General features: G+C 40.8%; 1 protein-coding gene across 6 annotated transcripts in view; it reads left to right on the top strand.

Moving 5' to 3' along the window:
- Window positions 1–18,984, top strand: part of myo9ab (myosin IXAb) — a 93,740-nt gene that overhangs the window by 68,332 nt on the left and 6,424 nt on the right. For 5 of the 6 annotated variants that reach the window (XM_058407745.1, XM_058407746.1, XM_058407744.1 and 2 more), the window contains 27 exons: window positions 3,657–3,778; window positions 4,249–4,390; window positions 5,605–5,800; window positions 8,347–8,466; window positions 9,102–9,183; window positions 9,297–9,434; window positions 9,519–9,558; window positions 9,675–9,797; window positions 9,913–9,993; window positions 10,087–10,197; window positions 10,831–10,953; window positions 11,238–11,387; window positions 11,936–12,249; window positions 12,433–13,488; window positions 13,660–13,747; window positions 14,023–14,229; window positions 15,748–15,848; window positions 15,946–16,052; window positions 16,295–16,515; window positions 16,624–16,740; window positions 16,864–17,052; window positions 17,131–17,178; window positions 17,318–17,429; window positions 17,937–17,998; window positions 18,152–18,344; window positions 18,545–18,673; window positions 18,776–18,881. In XM_058407745.1, coding sequence (XP_058263728.1) covers window positions 3,657–3,778; window positions 4,249–4,390; window positions 5,605–5,800; window positions 8,347–8,466; window positions 9,102–9,183; window positions 9,297–9,434; window positions 9,519–9,558; window positions 9,675–9,797; window positions 9,913–9,993; window positions 10,087–10,197; window positions 10,831–10,953; window positions 11,238–11,387; window positions 11,936–12,249; window positions 12,433–13,488; window positions 13,660–13,747; window positions 14,023–14,229; window positions 15,748–15,848; window positions 15,946–16,052; window positions 16,295–16,515; window positions 16,624–16,740; window positions 16,864–17,052; window positions 17,131–17,178; window positions 17,318–17,429; window positions 17,937–17,998; window positions 18,152–18,344; window positions 18,545–18,673; window positions 18,776–18,881 — 4,478 coding nt within the window. The remainder of the gene's footprint in view (window positions 1–3,656; window positions 3,779–4,248; window positions 4,391–5,604; window positions 5,801–8,346; window positions 8,467–9,101; window positions 9,184–9,296; window positions 9,435–9,518; window positions 9,559–9,674; window positions 9,798–9,912; window positions 9,994–10,086; window positions 10,198–10,830; window positions 10,954–11,237; window positions 11,388–11,935; window positions 12,250–12,432; window positions 13,489–13,659; window positions 13,748–14,022; window positions 14,230–15,747; window positions 15,849–15,945; window positions 16,053–16,294; window positions 16,516–16,623; window positions 16,741–16,863; window positions 17,053–17,130; window positions 17,179–17,317; window positions 17,430–17,936; window positions 17,999–18,151; window positions 18,345–18,544; window positions 18,674–18,775; window positions 18,882–18,984) is intronic. The other variant, XM_058407747.1, reaches the window with a different exon arrangement.

Below are 18,984 nucleotides of genomic sequence, written 5' to 3'. Positions count from 1 at the left end.
TTCGAATAGAAAAAATCATCGAGGCAAATCGAGTTGCCTCGAAGCTTCCATTTACTGTAACTACACACAGAGAAGATTCAGGCCAAAGAAAACAGTAGAAAGTTTTCAAAGTTTGGGATCATTTCACACTAAAACAGACTGAAAACTCTGTACAGTGTGATTACTGTAAGACTGAACTGGTGTATCACAACACTACAAGTTCCATACTTCAACATCTCAACCGCGGTGAAGTTAGTTTGATATTCGGACATTAGACATTCAGAAGCGGTATTTTAGGGACCATCGACAAATAATCAGTGAAGACATATTTTGGGATAACAAGAGGTGTACCTCGTGGGGGTTTCCAATTAGATTATGTTGGTACTAGTTTTGGGTCACATGACCTAGAAGGTATTGAAGGAATAGTGATTTTTTTAATTAAAAAATAAATAATTACAAATTATATCGTGACGCATAATTAATACTATCTATTAATTATTATATATTATTATTAATAAATTAACAAAAGCTGTATGCAATGATGCATGGCATATCTATATTTAAGGAGAAATTAGAATAACTGGGGCACGTATACTGGTAAGTAACAATACCACTTTTCAGTCTAAAATACTAAAATACCGCTTCCGAATGTCTGTCTAATGTCCGAATATCAAACTAACTCCCCGCTTTAACTCCACGGAGTTGACACAAGCTTCACACTTAGCTTAAATCAATATGAACGTTCGCACTTAGCTTAAAACAATATGATTGCTAGTTGAAATTAAGAATTAAGGCCAGTATAAATGTATGTTGATTTTGGCTACATGTAGTGACCGTTTAAGACCGTAAATCAGTATGGTGGCTAGTTATGATGTCCCTAATTTAGCTAAGTTTTGTAAAAGCCTAAGCGTCATTCATTTTGATAACCTCACTCTCTGTCTGTCACGCACACACACACCAGTATGTAGAGAGACATTTAAGAGGGTTTATTCTCCAAATAACTCTAATTTCATGTTACAGGAAAATGTGTTAAGAAATTTGATGTGTGTGGGTTCTTGTTCCAAGTTTCCTTCCTGTCCACTAATTTTTGCCTCTTACAGAAGCCACAAAGTCTTCCAGGAAGGCAGTAAAGGCTTATGTCCTGCTTAAGCTGTAGTTAGACTGAAATGTCAAGATTAATTTGCACAACATAAATGCAATGTTTAGGTATTATTATTATTATTTTGTTTTAAGTTGTACTATTTTTACCTTCTTTTTGAATAATTAAGTTTTTTTATTTATATATTTGTATTTGCATTTTGACTGTCAATTAAATGCACTAAATAGGTTTAGATTTTTTCATTTTTGTAAATAAGAATCTACTTAGTTGTTCATTTTAAGAGACCTGTCTTATTTTCTCTTGCATATTTAGTATTCCTCTTTAATAAAGAAAAAGTACTTCTTATCCGATTGCTCGATTAATAGATGGAATAATCGGCAGATTACTAAAATAATCATTAGATGCAGCCATAATAATAATAATAATACTTTCTTTATAGTTTTTTTTATTCTTTTTTTTTTTTTACACTGTCGTAGCTACCAGACCCTCTATATACCACACACAAACCTGGAGTCTATTAAAATGAGCCTCTGAGGTTTAAAGAGCCCATTGTCCTATTAGCTCTAGTGTGTGTGTATGAAAGATGTGTGGTGTAACAGTCGAGATAACACACTCTACCAGCTCTGTTGTGATGTCAGTCCAGTCACTGAGGCTTTTTCTTTGCAAGTGACAAATAGCACGGTTTCCACCGTGTTGTGTCGTCACTCAGCTTCTACTGCTGCCGTCAACACAACCACAGAAAAAGAAAGTCTTGACTCACCTGAAGAAGATTTCCCCTATTTTATCACATTCAAATCATTTAAACATGCTCATGCTCTTTTAGGACTGAATGATTCACAACCAGGACTCTTTAGCTCAGTATTCAAGTTATGATTGATTATTACACGTACAGCCTTTTTTTTGTATATAGTGATAAATATATTATTATGTGTAAGCCGTAATATTTGAATGAAGATTAGGTTTGCATTTGTAGTCTAAATAAAGTCCTTTAATAGCTAGATCGTCTATGATACATTTTACCAAGGGTGCCAGTAATTCTGGAGTTTGTTTTGCTCAGTAGTAGAGTAGTGGCAGTTTAAATAAGACTGAATGAAATGTGGAAAGGGTAATGACAGTCAGAGCTAGAATTTTGTTATTAGTGTCTTTTGTTAATTGAATATCAAATTAACTAACTCTTCACGCTAAAAAAAAAACGAAAGTTCCATCGTGAGAGAGAACTGAACCTTGTAGTTGTTATAGTGTTATCAAACTAATTTCATGACTGATGTGTGTGTCTTTGCATGCGTTTCACAGATAACATTCTGAAGCTGCATGTCTAGCGTGCGTGTGGAGGAACTTAGCGAGGTGTTTAATTACGCCAGTAGGTAGTGTGGAGAGGAGTGAACATCATGCTGTTAAACACTCACTCACTCTCTCACACACGCACACACACGCACACACACTCTTATCTTAAGCCAGTGTGTACCCTTTGAACAGTCGCCAAAGCAAATAGACAAACCTCCCTGCCACAGGCTGCAAGGCCTCAGTCCAGTGTTTACTCTCCCACTGCCAATTACTCTTTAATTTGCCTTTTTTTTCATGCTCCATTGCGGAGCATTAACAGTCGACTGACACGCAGAGAGTAACACCTCAGAAATGCAACACACTCCCCTTTTCACAATCTGAAGAGTAGAGAAAAGAAATGTTAGGGGTGTGTTGATCCTTCCTTCATTTAGATTAATGATTGTACAATTGAATACACTTCAAATGGATTTATTTCTGAAATCATTGTTTCTATATCTCTGTACCTCAGGCTCCACCCTTTTTAAAGCTGAGTCCCCAGAAATCTAGTACATTTTGGGTAACTAGATACAAACAAAATACACTTTATATTGTCAAAAGTTTTGGGACGTCTGCCTTTACATACACATGAATGTAATATGGAGTTGTCCCGCCCTTTGCCGCTATAACAGCTTCAACTCTTCTGGTAAGGCTTTCCACAAAGTTTAGGAGTGTGTTTATGGGAATTTTTGACCATTCCTCTAGAAGCGCATTTCAGAGGTCAGGCACTGATGCTGGAAAAGAAGGTCTGGCTCACAGTCTTCACTATAATTCATCCCAAAGGTGTTCTATCAGGTTGAGGTCAGGACTCAAGGACAGTCAAGTTCCTCCACACCAAACTCACTCATCCATGTCTTTATGGACCTTGCTTTGTGCACTGGTGAACAGTCATGTTGGAACAGGAAGGGGTCATCCCCAAACTGTTCCCACAAAGTTGGAAGCATGAAATTGTCCAAAATGTCTTGGTCTGCTGAAGCATTAAGAGATCCTTTCACTGGAACTAAGGGGCCGAGCCCAGCTCCTGAAAAACAACACCTGAATTCAATGATTTCCCAAAACATTTTGCAATATAGTGTATAAAAGAGGACTCCTAAATTCATCTTCCTGCTTGTTTGTGAATCATCCTTCGCTGTGGAAAAGAATGGCTTTTTGAAAGAAAGGGACCACACAATGTGTTCAGTGCTCGGTTCTAGTCAACCAGGACAAAAGAGAGCTATTCATCTATCAAGTAACTCTGTTTAATGTTTTTGTGCCCCAGGAGGAGTATCGTGCAGAGGGCATCAGCTGGCATATGATCGACTACATCGACAACACAAGCTGCATCAACCTCATCAGCAAGAAACCCACAGCACTGCTCCACCTACTGGACGAGGAGTGCAAGTGAGTCTCAGTAGTACAGCGTTATTAAATGTCCTTAAATGTATCTGTCTAATGCTGGAAAAGGTCATCTAGTTTGCATGTGATGCATCCACATAGCTAGCTATGATTAGCTGAAAACAATAAGATTTTACGGACAAGACAAACTTGAGTGTGTTTGGTTGGTTGCTGGGTTAAACTGCGATATATAAAGAAAACTTGATATTGAGTTGTAAGCTTGATGTTTACAGCAGTTGTCAGTAAAAAGCCCCGGGATACACTGATGTCCTGGGGAGCAAGGAGCATAGGCCTCGAGTGAAAGTATAATGGTGTTTCCTCTCACTTCTGCTAAAATGAGCATGTGCAGGCAACAGTATAGCAAAGGACATTCCCACAGCACATGCCCAGATCAGTTTTATAGCCTAGCACATAACTCGGAACAGCAGGAAGAGAGACAAACCCAGCTCATCAGTCTGACTTCCGACTTTCTCCAGTTTCCCCCAGGCAACTAACCAGACTCTGCTGGATAAGTTTAAGAGGCAGCATGAGGGGAACAGCTACATCGAGTTTCCTGCAGTCATGGAGCCAGCCTTCATTATTCGCCACTACGCAGGGAAGGTCAAGTACAGCGTCAAGGTGTGTGTCCAGGAGCTCAGTCCTAATTGCTGTCCACTATATATCACATCCGATTACACCACCTTTTTATTAAAACTGCAAAATAATCAGTTTTGTGATCTATGTGTCAGTTGGTTTAAACATATTCCTGTGTAAATCTAATTACTAGTATATTAGTGTTTTTGAGTATAATGCAGCTTACAGGCACTGTGTGTGTGTGTCTGTGTGTGTGTGTCTGTGTGTGTAAGAGAATGTGGCTTTTAGAAAGGAAACAGAAAGAACAAACCACATCCACTGACCTAATTTTGTTTTCTAATCTGATTGGTTAGATTTTGCCTTTCGGGTCTGATTTTATTTAAAGCACATGTGTAGCTGCATAGAACACTTCTTCTTTTATACCAAATCTATTGTTTATCCGCAACACACACACATACACACACACACACACACACCACCAATTCTCTTTCTAAACCACACAAGGCAAGCACTCTTCTGTGGCTTCTTACGCCGGCTTTAGCACTTCATCCAGCTGTGAAGAGTGTGTGTTGCTTGTGTATAGAGAGTACAACAAAAACATAGATGGGGACTAACATGGTTATAGAGGTACAAAGAATCCCAGTCAAGTGCTTCCAAGTTTAAACAATGTGGACAGGATCGGAGCACACAGCAGTATTGATGGAGTAGTGTGTAGGTAAATGAAGCACCCACAAATAGGGTTATTGTACATTCTCCCTCCTCTGTGTAACTTTGTCTTTTTGTTGTTTTGTTTTTTTCTTCATAAATGCTTAGAAATGTAAAATAAAGTTACCTGGGAAAGGTCTGTCAGTCCTTTAGGTTGTTTTTTGAATGTGTGTGTGTCTGCAACGGCTGTTCGATAGCAGCGTTTTGATCAGCTTCTGGAAAAATGGACAAAAATGGACAAGGCTTGTGTCATCTACAGCTTTCTCCTCTCAACTAAATGAAGAAGAAGGATATGAGCTCAGCTAGAAAAATCTTCAGTCCTCTTCAGAACCCACACAAAAACACCACCATGACTTCACATCTCCCTTTTAATCAGAAGCATAGTTGATAAAGATTTGTTGGTTTTGACAGTGGTGAAGGCCCCGCCCACATGATTTCATATCACTGTGTTGTGTTGATGCACCGTGACACACACACACACAAACACACACATTTAGTGTACGAGATCGACCCGTGATGTTCTGCTGTAACTTATCTAATCTCTTCCTATATAGGATTTCAGGGAGAAGAACACAGACCACATGCGCCCAGACATTGTGGCTCTGCTGAAGAGCAGTAAAAGCGCCTTTATCTGTGGCCTGATGGGAATCGACCCTGTGGCCACCTTCCGCTGGGCCGTGCTTAGAGCTTACTTCAGAGCCGTGGTGGCTTTTAGAGCAGCTGGAAAAAGACATGGGGAGAAGAAGAGCAGTAAGTGTACACACACACACACACACACAATAAAGTAGTTATGCACATGGTAATGAGTAAAATATATCCTGTGGCATAGTTTTGCATTAGCAACATTTTGAGCTTTAACATTCTGATGTAGATCGTGATACCGACTGCCAAAAATAGTATAAATGTAGTTCTAACCCCCCGTGTCAGGACAGAGACATTTCTGCCAAGTTACATATTTTCCCAAATACTTTTCATAATAACATGAGCTTTAGTAAATGACCAACAATGCATTATTTCTAAACGCTAAGTTTAGAAATCTATTTGTTCTAAAGTCTATAAATATGTAAACTGGCACATATCATACATATTAGTGCCAACTAGATGGGGGTGATGTATACGTCGATGCGCGTACGCTATAGTGCCAAAAGTTTTGGGTCACCCCTTCAAATCATTAAATTTAGGTGGTGTTTTTCAGGGGTTGGGCTCGGCCCCTTAGTTCCAGTGAAAGGAACTCTTAGTGCTTCAGCATACCAAGACATTTTGGACAATTTCATGCTTCCAACTTTGTGGGAACAGTTTGGAGATTCCTGTTCCAACATGACTGTGCACCAGTACACAAAGCAAGGTCCATAAAGACATGAAAGAGTGAGTTTGGTGTGGAGAAACTTGACTGGCCTGCACAGAGTCCTGACCACAACCCGATAGAACACCTTTGGGATAAATTAGCGTGGACACTGCGAGCCAAGCCTTCTCGTCCAACATCAGTGCCTGACCTATTATTATTATAACTGATTAACATTGCTGGACATTTCCTGTCCTGCCCAACTTGCTGTTCCACATGCTGCCGTCATGATCGGCTTGTGAATCGTGAACAACTCCCTGTGTTGGCTTCCAGCTTCCAGTTCCTCCTGGTGTGTCCATAGCCAAACTAAAAGATCACTCCCTCTTCTGGATTTGTATGGATTAATATACTGGACTTGCTTTGTGTTCTGGGATTATAGTTCTGCAGGTCATCCTGTTTCTCTGTGGGGGATACTCGTACTTCAATCTGATCAACCAATCTGAACTGGTTCTGATCAGCCTCAGTCTTAACTGTTTCCGTTGGATGTGTTTCCATGACCTGCAGGCAGTGTTGTTTAAAAATAAATAAATAAATAAAAGCGAATCAAAACCACTGCCTCAACCTATCCACAGGGGCTCGCATCATTGTTTCTCAATAGTGATGAAATTGTATCTTATAAAGATCCGTCTTGCTTAAACTGCCTGTTTTGCTAACCTAACACACCTAAAAAAAAAATAAGGACGCATATCTTCAAGATAGCATCGTGGACACATTTGTTGGTCTTTGTGGTCTTATATGCCTCCGCTATTGAGTTACTTAGCACGATGTCTCCAGAATGAGTCTTTACATGTTAGTAGGGCTTATGTGGAGTTATCATCGTGACCAGCAGATTAGGTTAGCAGGTTAGATTTCGGGAATTGATCAGGACCAGACCCAGTTCACGTTTCGGAATTAGTTTTCCTTATTCTTCTTTTTCGAACGTTATTTTAAGAGTATCTCTGAAACACAGTTTAGTAACAAGAAAGACTGAACCTGTGGTAGAAGTATCCCCGACACTGCTCTTAGCATCAATTTCTACTTGTTTATTATTTGTTATTGTGAAACATGGAACCAATCAATTAATACGTTTTATCCTTGTTATAATCTGCATATCTGCATAGTGCTGTTATTAAATCCATTATAATACCATACCCTTTATACTTCTCTGAGCCGAGTTTAGGCAACTCAAATCTGACTGTCAAAATTGATCATTCAAGATTATTTTTATATATTGTCTGATTAAGGATCACCGATACATAACATGATCAAAGCGTCATCATTTTTCCCCATCTGTAATATGCTTAAAAATAAGTAAAATGACTGTTAGACATGACGTTTTCTTATCTAACAAATGTCAATACTCAGTTCCAAAATTCCAAGAACTGCTTGTGTACTTAGACACCCACTCACAACAACACATAATTCATAACTCATATTCCATTACCGGTGTGACCTCCTTCAATCTTACACATCTTCCCACTCACTCTCCATAGCAGACAAAAAGCCGTGGGTGACCGAGCTTTTTGTTTCAGCTCTCTCTTTTTCTCTCTCTCTCTCTCTCTGATTTTGGAAGAGTGTTTGAAAAATAAAAAAAACTTTCAAGAAAATGAAAATGCTTTTTAGAAAAGCTTTTAAAATGAGTAGTTTTCTGTGGTTACTGCGACTACTTATCGTCTCTGGCATCTTACGTAGTTGTTACTTTGACCTGTTAGTTCTATGCTGCTCAGATTGTTATACTGTTATGTTTTGATTTTCTTGCTTTTTGGTTACTGCTTTAAAGAGTAATATTTTGGATCCTGCAAATAATAGTAAAATGTTCAAAGCCAATGCATAGCTACACAATGATGTGCATAATGTAGTGTTGCTATTTGTTCGTATTTGAAACTATCGTTACTAACGTCTAACTGTGAGCACATCGTGATGAGGAGGATAATGTTTCTCTTCGCGGCTCTGTTCCTTCCCTCTCTCTCACTAGGCTCTGACACTGCAGTGCAGTGCACAGTCATTAAGAAGGTGGACAACTTCAGTTTCCTGCATCACCCGGTGCACCAGAGAAGCCTCGAGATCCTTCAGAGATGCAAAGATGATAAATACAGTAAGGTTATATTACTCGCAGAACTTACAGAACTAAAGAAGAGTGAATTACTTTGAATGCTGCCAGTAAAGCAGAGGTCATTATTAGGACCACTTAAACTGACTCGATGAACATTATTCTGTTTACTCATTGGAAACCTGACCCATACATATACATAACATCGATTGTCTTCATCTTAAAACATCGCGCAACTGCACCTAATTTGAGCCGAGCAAACTGTTAACTGCCAGAACAGACGAGACGGTCACTGAGCCGCTGTATCTGAAATTCAGCTCCACCTAGGCCAGCGGCCAAACGGCGCTAGAAGGGACTGCAGTGTATCTGTTGCTGGATCTAGGCAAGAATTTCACACAGGAAATGGCTTGATATGTCATATGGTAATGGACACAATGCAGTTCAGCCCGTGAAACTTTTAAGGTCATACCCTGTCTGGAACTATTTCCTTTACACACAGTCCTCACCAGTGTGTTCAGATTTCAGGTTTGTTTTAATGTTATTACTTCAATATGTTGTGTACAGTGCTTAGCCGTCATAAGCAAAAAAAGAATTTGTGTTGCACTGGCCAGTGTAACAAAAGCAGGAGTGTTGTTATGACTGTAATGGAAGACCATTAATATCTGGATCTCTTGACACAGATTCCTGCATCACATGGAAGAATCCGCGTAGCCCTCTGTCACACCTTCAAGGCACCAACGCTAAGAACGAGAAAACGGCGAGGTAGATTTTGTTTCATCTCACATATTACAGAACACGGTGTAGAGAACTGCACAAACAAAAGGAAATCAATAACCCTGTCACTGGGTCACTCTCTTTTCCTCCCTGGTCCTCAGAGACGGGTTCTCTGGGTGTAATGGTCGTAGTTCGAGGTCCGGTCGTCTGACCTCCACTGCCTCCTCTCATGAAGAAGATGGGATTTTTGTTAATGCCATGAACAGCAAGTTACTGGAGAGAGCCCAGGGCATTTTGATGTAAGTCCCAGTGAGACCTTGTACAAAAACAATACGACAAATCATCCCAAGCGCTTTTAATGAGTGATGTGTTCTTCTGTCCAGGCGTAACAAGAACTACAAAGCCAAGCTTTCTCTTCCCAAGGTACAGCCTCAGTGCAAGCAATCCCTCTAAACTCTGTTAAGCATTTCACTCAACTAATTCACATAATAACAGTCATGTCCTTGAGGATGAAACCCCTTAACTTATTTTGTGTCCAGCACCTGTTGGACGTTAAATCCCTGAAGTACTTGAGCAGCTTGACACTTCATGATCGCATCACCAAATCACTCCTCCACCTACACAAGAAGAAGAAACCCCCCAGCATCAGTGCACAGTTTCAGGTATAAAAATGGAAAGAAGCAGAACCATATTTCCGATGAAGTTCTAATGAAATTCTATAGAGGAAAAATTACTTTTGTACTTCACTGTTTATATTCACTATTTCTCATTGTGCAGGCATCACTGAACAAACTGATGGAGACCCTGGGCCAGTCAGAGCCTTACTTTGTAAAATGTATCCGTTCAAATGCAGAAAAGGTACTGCCTAGCGTCTGCTCCGAGAGTTTGGTTAAGGTACTGAAAAGGGAAATTAAATATAACTGTTTCTTTCTGTTTCACTTCCTCACGCAGCTTCCTCTACGCTTTAATGACGCATTAGTACTGAGGCAACTGCGGTACACCGGTATGCTGGAGACCGTGAGGATACGCCAGTCTGGATACAGCATCAAATACACATTTCAGGTATCGCACACTCTTCACACAGTGGAAAATAGTAGTCGGGATTTTTTAATAGACTAGAAACTGACTGACTGAGTGACTGATTCCCACTGTTGGAATAACATGTGCAGGAATAACTAATGATTTTCAGCCATACGCATTTCCTGACAAATTCCAAAGTCAAAGACAGCAGTAAATGGAGACAAAAAAAATGTTCCAGGTGCCATATGGCTTTTTCTTTTATAATGAATTGGTTCAGTAAGTTATAATGTGTGGGTGAGATGTCCTTAGGAAAATGAGGGTTGTTAAAATGCAACATCTGTGCATTGAGCTGCAGTATCAAAAACTATTTATCAGCTATCATAACCAGATGTCCCCTTTTAACATCTGTCTGCACCTTGTTTTGAACAGCAGTTTCTATGCTGACATACCTGACTCATGATCAGTTTATCAGGGATTACATTTCTGTATATCGCTTGGGGTTACTGCATACGCACGGTCAGGAGTGTGCCGGAAATGTATACAAGAATAACTTCCATGCATATAAAAATGGATATGTACGGTTTACATAGAAAACTATGCATACTCACAGTTGATAAATGAGACCCCCTGGTTCTCCCAGCTGTGAATATTGATTCTGTGTGTGTTTTTTTCTAGGACTTTGTTCATCATTTCCATGTGCTGTTGACGAGTGGACTGAGTGCTGGTCAGGCTGGCATTCGGGAGTTCTTGCAGGGAGTTCAGCTCGATCCAGACGCCTTCCAAGTGGGAAAAACCATGGTATTACCTCGCTTACGTTTTTCAACTGTTGACTCTGGTTACTGTGAATAATGTTAATTATGCAATTTTAGCACACATTTTAGATTATAAGTGAAAAGTTATGTAATTTGTATTTAAAGTACTTTCCTCAGTGACAATGGTCATTTTATCAAAAAGACAGTCTTAACTAACATGCTGTGGATTAAACACTTGACAAGTAAAAGAAATTAAAATTGGATATGTATGATTCTGTAAAAAAGTGTGTGTGTCTCTCTCTCTCTCTCTCTCTCGTCTCTATTGTGCAGGTGTTTTTGCGAGAGGCTCAGAGACAGAAGTTGCAGAACCTGCTCCATCAGGAGGTGCTGAGAAGGATCGTAGCTCTGCAGAGGAGATTCAGGGCTCTGTTAGAGAGACGACACTTTACCAATCAGAGACGTGCTGCCCGTGTCATTCAGGTACAAAAGATTTCTTGTACCAACAAGCCCTGGTAATGTTGCGTATTTATAGATGTGATCCGAAGCAGACTGAGTATTTAACAGTCCTGGTCATCTAGAAGATCTTTCTTCATCTCGGTTGGAATTATCTCAACCTGATAGATTTAAATTATCCTGACCTGACCTGACCTGCTATAGCAAGCAAACAGCTAATTAATGAAAGAAGTTTAATAAAATTCAAGTGAAACTCTAGCAAACTCTAGAGACTGTACCCAGATCTCATGTTATCCTAGGAGATCAGCAGTTTCAGAAATACTCAAAGCAGCCTATTTGGCACCATGCCATGATTAAAGTCACAGAGATGACATTTTTTCTACATTCTTTTGTTTGATGTGAACACTAACTGAAGCTCTCGACCTGTATGTGCATTGTGATGCAGGCACATGATTGAATCACTAGATATGACCATGTGTACCTATTAAAGTGGCCTGTGTGTATACACAGACCTAGGTATATACATGCTTTTTTGGTTGTACTTATGCAAATACCTTTTCCCTGTCTCTCTACAGCGCTGGTGGCGTCAGTGTATGCGAACCCATAGCAATGAGAGTGCTGGTGTTTCGGAGCTGCAGTACGGGGCAGCGGTGTGTGTGCAGGCAGCGTGGAGAGGCTACAGGGACAGAAGGCTCTATCTGCTGCAGAGGGATGCAGTGCTGCTGCTGCAGAGAAGCTGGAGACGATGTATGCAGCAACAGAGACACAGAGCTGCATGTCTTATCCAGGCGTTCTGGAGGGCACACAGACAGAGGCAGAGATACTGGCAGCTCTCCAAAGCTGTCTTAACACTGCAGACTGCCTGGAGGGGGTATCTGGCCCGGCAGAGGTAACGCACTGTTTATGACCGGTTCAGAATAGAAATGAGAGCTTACTGTTTTTCAGTCTGTTGTTAAGCCTGTGAGTGTTATGTGGTCACTTCAATTCAGTTGCTTTTTTATTTCAGCAGTAATAGGGTTTAAGTGTATATATTATTTCATTTCATTTGTCATCATTACGTTAATTTCTCCAGGTGTAGAAGACTGAGAGAGGAACAGAAGAGTGCTAGAACAGACTATGGACATGATAATGCAAAAACAAGCTTACACGACCTCCAAAGCCTTTCTGATACCCAGACAACTTGCCTAGTCTCCCAGATATCTCAGCAAAGCTCAGTGGCTTCAAAGGAGTGCAGAATGGACACTGAGACCCTGCCATCACCAGAGCTTTCCAGACCTCTGGATGACAGCACTCTAAAGAGCCGAGCCAAGCGAGAGAGCAGGAGGAAGAGAGAACTGGAACAGGCAACATTCAGTCTAAAATTACTGAAGGTGCGATCCAATACTCTTCCCCTCTCGGTCGAACCAGTTTCCCCAGAAAATAAAGTCTCTCCAAAAGCTGCTCCTCTCCTTTCCTCTGCCTCCCTTCAGAGCTCCATAGACAGCCATGGGAGCTTTGAGCTCAGTAGTGCTAATGACATGGAGCTGGATGCAACTAACCTTCAACATCATGATCCCTTGCCTAGTAATCAATCACCGCTAATTGAGGAGAATAAAAGTGCTCTCAAATCTGAAAAATCTCAATTGAAAAAGCCAGAAACAACAAGTCCAGTGCACGCTGGCCAAAGCACCTCCAAGCCTCTGTTTTATATATCAGACGAAGCCAGTAGTCCTGTGCGCAGTGAGCCCCACACACCGTCCAAGCTGAAGTCTGTTCGAGAGAAAAAGGAGTCTCTGGTGTTTGTCATCAGCATGCAGAAGGAGAGTCCAGTAGACCAAAGCAGCCAGGATGCTCTCGAGAGCTTAGAGAAAGAAGCTGTGAGACCAGACTCTGGCCAGCAGAAGAGCATATCATCAAGCGTACAACCTGGAAACGCTCCCGTGAGTCATCCAAACGTCCAACCGTCTCCAGCACCATCATCTGCTACGAGCAGGATAATGGCACAGCAGATAACCTCACAGCCCAGAAAGGAGGAGGATGCAGTCAAAATACAAGCTCAGAAGAAGACAGTGGCTCTCAGCATCAGCATGAAGGAGAAAGCCACGAGCCTGGCCTTTTCTCCCAAACGCAGCCGGCTGACCTTCTCCAAGTGAGTAGGCTGATTTAAATATAAAGATCCCACCAGCATAGCAAAATGGAAATACATTACTAATACTGTTTCACCATTTAATGAAAACAGCCACCCCCCATCATATTTTTCCTGCAGATAATTAACCAGATAAATTTGCTCTGTGTGATTTGTGTTTTTTTTTTTTCTCAGATCTGATAAAGACTTGGCAAATCAGGAACGTTCAATGACCTTGCAAAGAGAAAGAACATCAGGTTTCAGATCTCTGAAGAGCAGAGAGGTGAAGATTATATCTCACATGCATACTAATTGCCTCCTAATTCCTTCAGAATTATTATGACGACCCAAATCTATTCCCAAGATTTAATCGTTACGTATTTTATGCATGTTTTTTTTGCATGGTTTTAAATCGTGTTTTCATGAATTCCTTCGTACTGTCTAGCGATTCATTTCAAGTGACGATTATTTCCTCGTAAGACCTTCTCTGAATTAAACATCTTTGTCTTAAGATGTTTTGGTTGAGTGTTGATGGATTGAATCACTTTGTACGATCAGGTGGCCCGAGCTGGCCGCCAAAAGAAAACCCGCATGTCTCGGACTCGCTCTGACTTCCTGAGCCGTGCCTGTAGCACTGAGGCTGATACCGACGATGAGGACGATGAAGAATATGAGTACACACCTGTGATCTCTCACACACTGCCCCTCCCAGAGTCTCCAGACTCTCCCAGCCCTGAGCAAGACTTCCACAGTGACTCGGAGATGGTAAACTGAGCCGCAGCACTGACTCTTGACTCCAGCTCTTTTCTAAACGCCCAGCAGACCAGTGCTCTTCTATTCGTCACTGAAACTAACGACTGAAGCTAAATCTTGGTCTATGGTTAGCACTAAGTCAACATTCTCTAACATACACTGTTTAAAGTCTAGAAATCATAAAAAGATCAAATAGTGGAAGCCTCCAGTGATCCAGCTGTCGGTAGAATCTGGTCTCTGTGGATCTTAAATCTGGCCACTTATGGGTTTGTTGTGTTTGTTAGGGAATGTTGGTTTTGTGTGAACTCTTCTAGGTTGGTCCTTCCATTCTGGCCACTGGGTCTGTTGGGGGTGTTTCTGATCTAATAACTCAGCAATATGGCTAACACTCCTGACTTTTTTTTTCCACCTCAACCTTCCTAAAGCGAACTTGTACCACCCTTCGTCATGTTTGTGAGGACGAAGAGACTCTTCACTGAAGATCTATTTCAGTGCTTGACATAGAGGAACTTCTGACACTGATAACCTGCATGGAGTAGACATTCATTACCATTCTCTCATAACTCTCATTCATTCTACCATGAAACACCACTCTTTCCCATTCCCTGGTTCTCCAGCACACATTCACATGTCTCTTAATGCTGATTTCTATTTCTGCAAAGTTTAGATAAGTGTGTGTATATAGCGAGACATGGAGATGGGGTTTATGGGTCAGCCTAGCTTCGTAGAGGAGCTGTTGTCCAAGGTGCCAACATCTACTGCATACTGTTGTGAAACAGGAGACAGTTGAAAATTATACTTTTCTAATTTTTTTTTGATTTGCAAATATAAAATTCACCTCACAGAAAAGCCAGTTCACTGAAGTATAATGGATGCTGGGATCTGGACTACGCTTATTCACTTCCAGTAGTAGTTGCATTTGCTTTAGCTAGGTGAACACTGACCTGTGAATTTATGAGCCTCTGTCTTATGAGCCAATAGAAATCAGGTGGGTGGGATGGGTGTGGCCGTTTGGGGCTGTAAAGAAATGGATGAGGTACTTATTATTAGATCCAGATACCAGATTTTTACCATGCTGTTCTCTTCCTTTTTTTTTGGCATACACATTATACAGAGCTAACACGTCTGACCGATGTACACTAGGGTTTCTTTGGTAAAACTCCTTTTATTCTCTCTGCAGAAATTTTAGCAATGTTTTTTAGCAATGTTGGCACCTTTGAAAATCAGTGTGTAACTAGAATAAGAGCACAAAAGCAACCTGAAGCTGTTTAATGAACAGTTGGTCTGTAGATACGTAGATGTTATAAGCACCTATGTATTTCTTCAGACCATTACTGAAGTATTGGCATGACCGTGAATTATTGAAAGGAGATGAGGAAGACCTTGGGCCTGGTTCATGCTCATGTTTTGTGCAACCATTTTGGAGTTTGCAGAGATGCAGAAGTACAAATCAACAAGGATTAATCCTGTATAATTAGTTGTTGTGTGTTTTAAATATGCGTCTTTATGCACTTCCGCGTCTCTTCATAGCCCTCGCAGAAAGAGCAGAAGCGGATCCAGAAGACCATGTCCTCGGGAGATCTGGGAAAGGTCGACTCTTTGAGAAAGTCCTCATCTAACTCTGATGGCAGGTCAGAAACCATTACAGTGTCTTATTTTTCAGATTTAAGAGTGATCATGTTCTTCTCCATGTAAATTTATTTTCTGTTGTTTCTCTGGACTGCTCAGTGGGGTAAGGGGCAAGATGCGCTTCTGGGGGAAGGGAAAGCATGGCGATAAGAAGATGTCCATCAGGGGACACTCAGCAGATGCAGATCTCACAAAGACTCGCACTGGTAAGAACGCAGAAGAGCAGCTATTAGGAAGCTTTTTTAAAAAATTTGCATATAATATATATTTTTTAAAAATAAATTTATTGTATAGAATTCTGGCTCAAAAAGCTAAAAATGCCACTATGTCAATTAAGATTTTTTTTTGAAGATGATAATGTATATCTTACATAAAGCAGCATGATACAGCAGTGTCAGGATGTCAGTTATTTTCTCATTCTCTCTCTCTTCCTATCTCTGTATCTCAGGCTCTCCTTCTGCCAGTCCTGAGCAGAGCAGAACAGCGGATCGTGGTCGGGACTGTAAAGAGAACAGAGAGCCGGAAATGAGATTGATGACGATGAAGAGGAGGCGGAGTGTGAAGATCAGCAGCATGCCTCAGGAACCGTCTCCATGGCAGAACGACTCTCTCCACATCCTCACATGCACAGCAGACTACTGCAGCATGAACGACTTCCTGATGAAAAAGGTAGATTTAGGATTCTTCAGGCTTGTAGCAGTATCGAAAAAAAAACCCCACATCATACAAGAATCATCTAAAACCTTTTTTTTTTTTAATCTGAATTTCCTGTGATAGATAAATGATCTGGAGACAGAGGATAGTAAGAAGGACACTCCGGTCGATGTGGTCTTTAAGAAGGCTCTAAAAGAGTTTCGTCTCAATATCTTCAATTCGTACTCCACGGCGCTGGCTGTAAGATTCCCACTGATGAAATCTAAAATGGATCAAACTGCAACATGACAATTAATGAATTAAAATGATTAATGAATATCTCGCACTCCACACACCGTGTTTATTCTCCCCTCTCTGTCACAGATGGACGATGGTAAGAGTATCAGGTATAAAGATCTGTATGCGCTGTTTGAGCACATTCTGGAGAAGTCCATGCGTCTGGAGCAGAGGGACTGGTCAGAATCACCTGTTAAAGTCTGGGTCAACACATTTAAAGTCTTCCTGGACGAGTTTGTGACCGAGTACAAACCCATGCACGGCACCATCAGCAAGGTAAAGTTTGTGCCCCTTATCAGGAAAATATCACGTGTTTAAACATCATCTCTGATTCACTGGCGCTGTTTGTTACAGGCTCCCAAACCAGAACGCAAGAAGAGAAGGAAAAAGGAGGCCGACATTGTAAGTTATTTCCTGGATGCTTTTTTCTTTTAGCCATGTGTTTTGAGCTATTGTAAACCAGCCAAATCCCCTTTAAAAACAAGCCACGGTGATTAGTGCATTAAACCCTGAACAGTAAGCTCACTCTAAATCTCTGCAGGTGGAGGAGCACCTGGGTCACATTTTCAAGTCCACTCAGTACAGCATCCCCACATACTGCGAGTACTGCTCTTCTCTTATTTGGATGATGGACAGAGCCTGCGTCTGCAAACGTGAGTGTTACAGAAAGCACATTTCATTATGTTTGTCTTTTTAATTCTGATGGTGTTAGAGCACTGTAATCAGATCAACTCCCTTTTACCCATCATAACCATTATATGCAACACACTCGAAATTCACAATGTTTACAATATGTATGTAAATATCATACCATATGCGATATCACCTGCAATATCATATCATGTATAATATGGTTTTAATCCTCTAGCACCTTCTTTGTACATTTTGTATATATAGCATGTTTCATTTATATTTATTTCTCTTGCGTAATCTGAAGCAGTAACTGAGTATTTCCCTGGGCATTAATAAACTTCTTATCTTGACACTCTTTTTTTCTCTCCCCTTCTCAGTCCTTCTGTCTGACCTCTTCTCTTTTCTTTTCTACTTTCTTCACACTTTTACCACGCTGAATTCATGCCTTCCTCATTTATTATTAACTGCCTGTCTTTCTGTTCAGTGGTGAGATGTTGACACTGATGTTGCTTTGTTTTCTATCACAGTGTGTCGCTACGCCTGTCACAGGAAATGCTGCTTAAGGATGACAACTAAATGTAGCAAAAAGGTAAGAGAATGTGTGTGTGTGTGTGTGTCTGTGATGTATTGAATCTGTTCTGTATGAAGGCTTCGGAACGATATGCTGAATGTTATGGATATATATTTTCTTCTACTCTACTCTGAACGTCTTCACCGAAAGTTTCATTTTTCATCTATGCAGTTCGATCCAGAACTGTCTTCGCGGCAGTTTGGCGTGGAGCTGTCTCAGTTAACCAGCGATGACAAAGCTGTACCTCTGGTGGTGGAGAAGCTCATCAACTATATAGAGATGCATGGGCTCTACACAGAGGGCATCTACAGGAAGTCTGGATCAACCAATAAAATCAAAGAGCTGAAGATGGGACTGGACACAGGTCAATACTTGAGATTTCTACATTTAAATCCTTTGTTTCCTTTTGAGAAAAAGGTCAATCTGTATGGATTGTTCTAATACTTCAGGAATTGTAAATCAGCATGAGCCAAAGCACCTATGAACTTTTCCATTGTTGGGAAGCTTTAGAACTCCAACATAATAATGTTTTTAATTCATGCTGAATGCTGGTTCTCATTTCAGATGCGAATGCTGTGAATCTGGATGACTATAACATCCACGTTATTGCCAGTGTGTTGAAGCAGTGGCTGCGAGACCTTCCCAATCCTCTCATGACCTTTGAACTTTATGATGAGTTCCTCAGGGCAACTGGTATGATGATGATGATGATGATGATGATATTTGGTGTCATGAATGTATTCATGGCTCCTCCAGTAGTTTTGTTGCAGCTTATTGCTTTGTTTCTTGGTACAGGTTTGCAGGACAAGAAAGAAGTAGTGAAAGGTGTGTATACAGTAATTGACCAGCTCAGCAGGACTCATCTGGGCACACTGGAGAGACTCATCTTTCACCTAGTCAGGTAAAGACGTATATTGAAACTCAAAAACACCCAAACTGATTTACTTAACACAGCCATGTGTTGTCTGTTTTGCTGGCTAATGAATATTCAGATCAGGCCAAGC

Source organism: Hemibagrus wyckioides, linkage group LG14 (assembly GCF_019097595.1).
Source record: "Hemibagrus wyckioides isolate EC202008001 linkage group LG14, SWU_Hwy_1.0, whole genome shotgun sequence".
Taxonomy (NCBI): domain Eukaryota; kingdom Metazoa; phylum Chordata; class Actinopteri; order Siluriformes; family Bagridae; genus Hemibagrus; species Hemibagrus wyckioides.
This window is presented reverse-complemented; position numbering and strand designations above follow the sequence as displayed.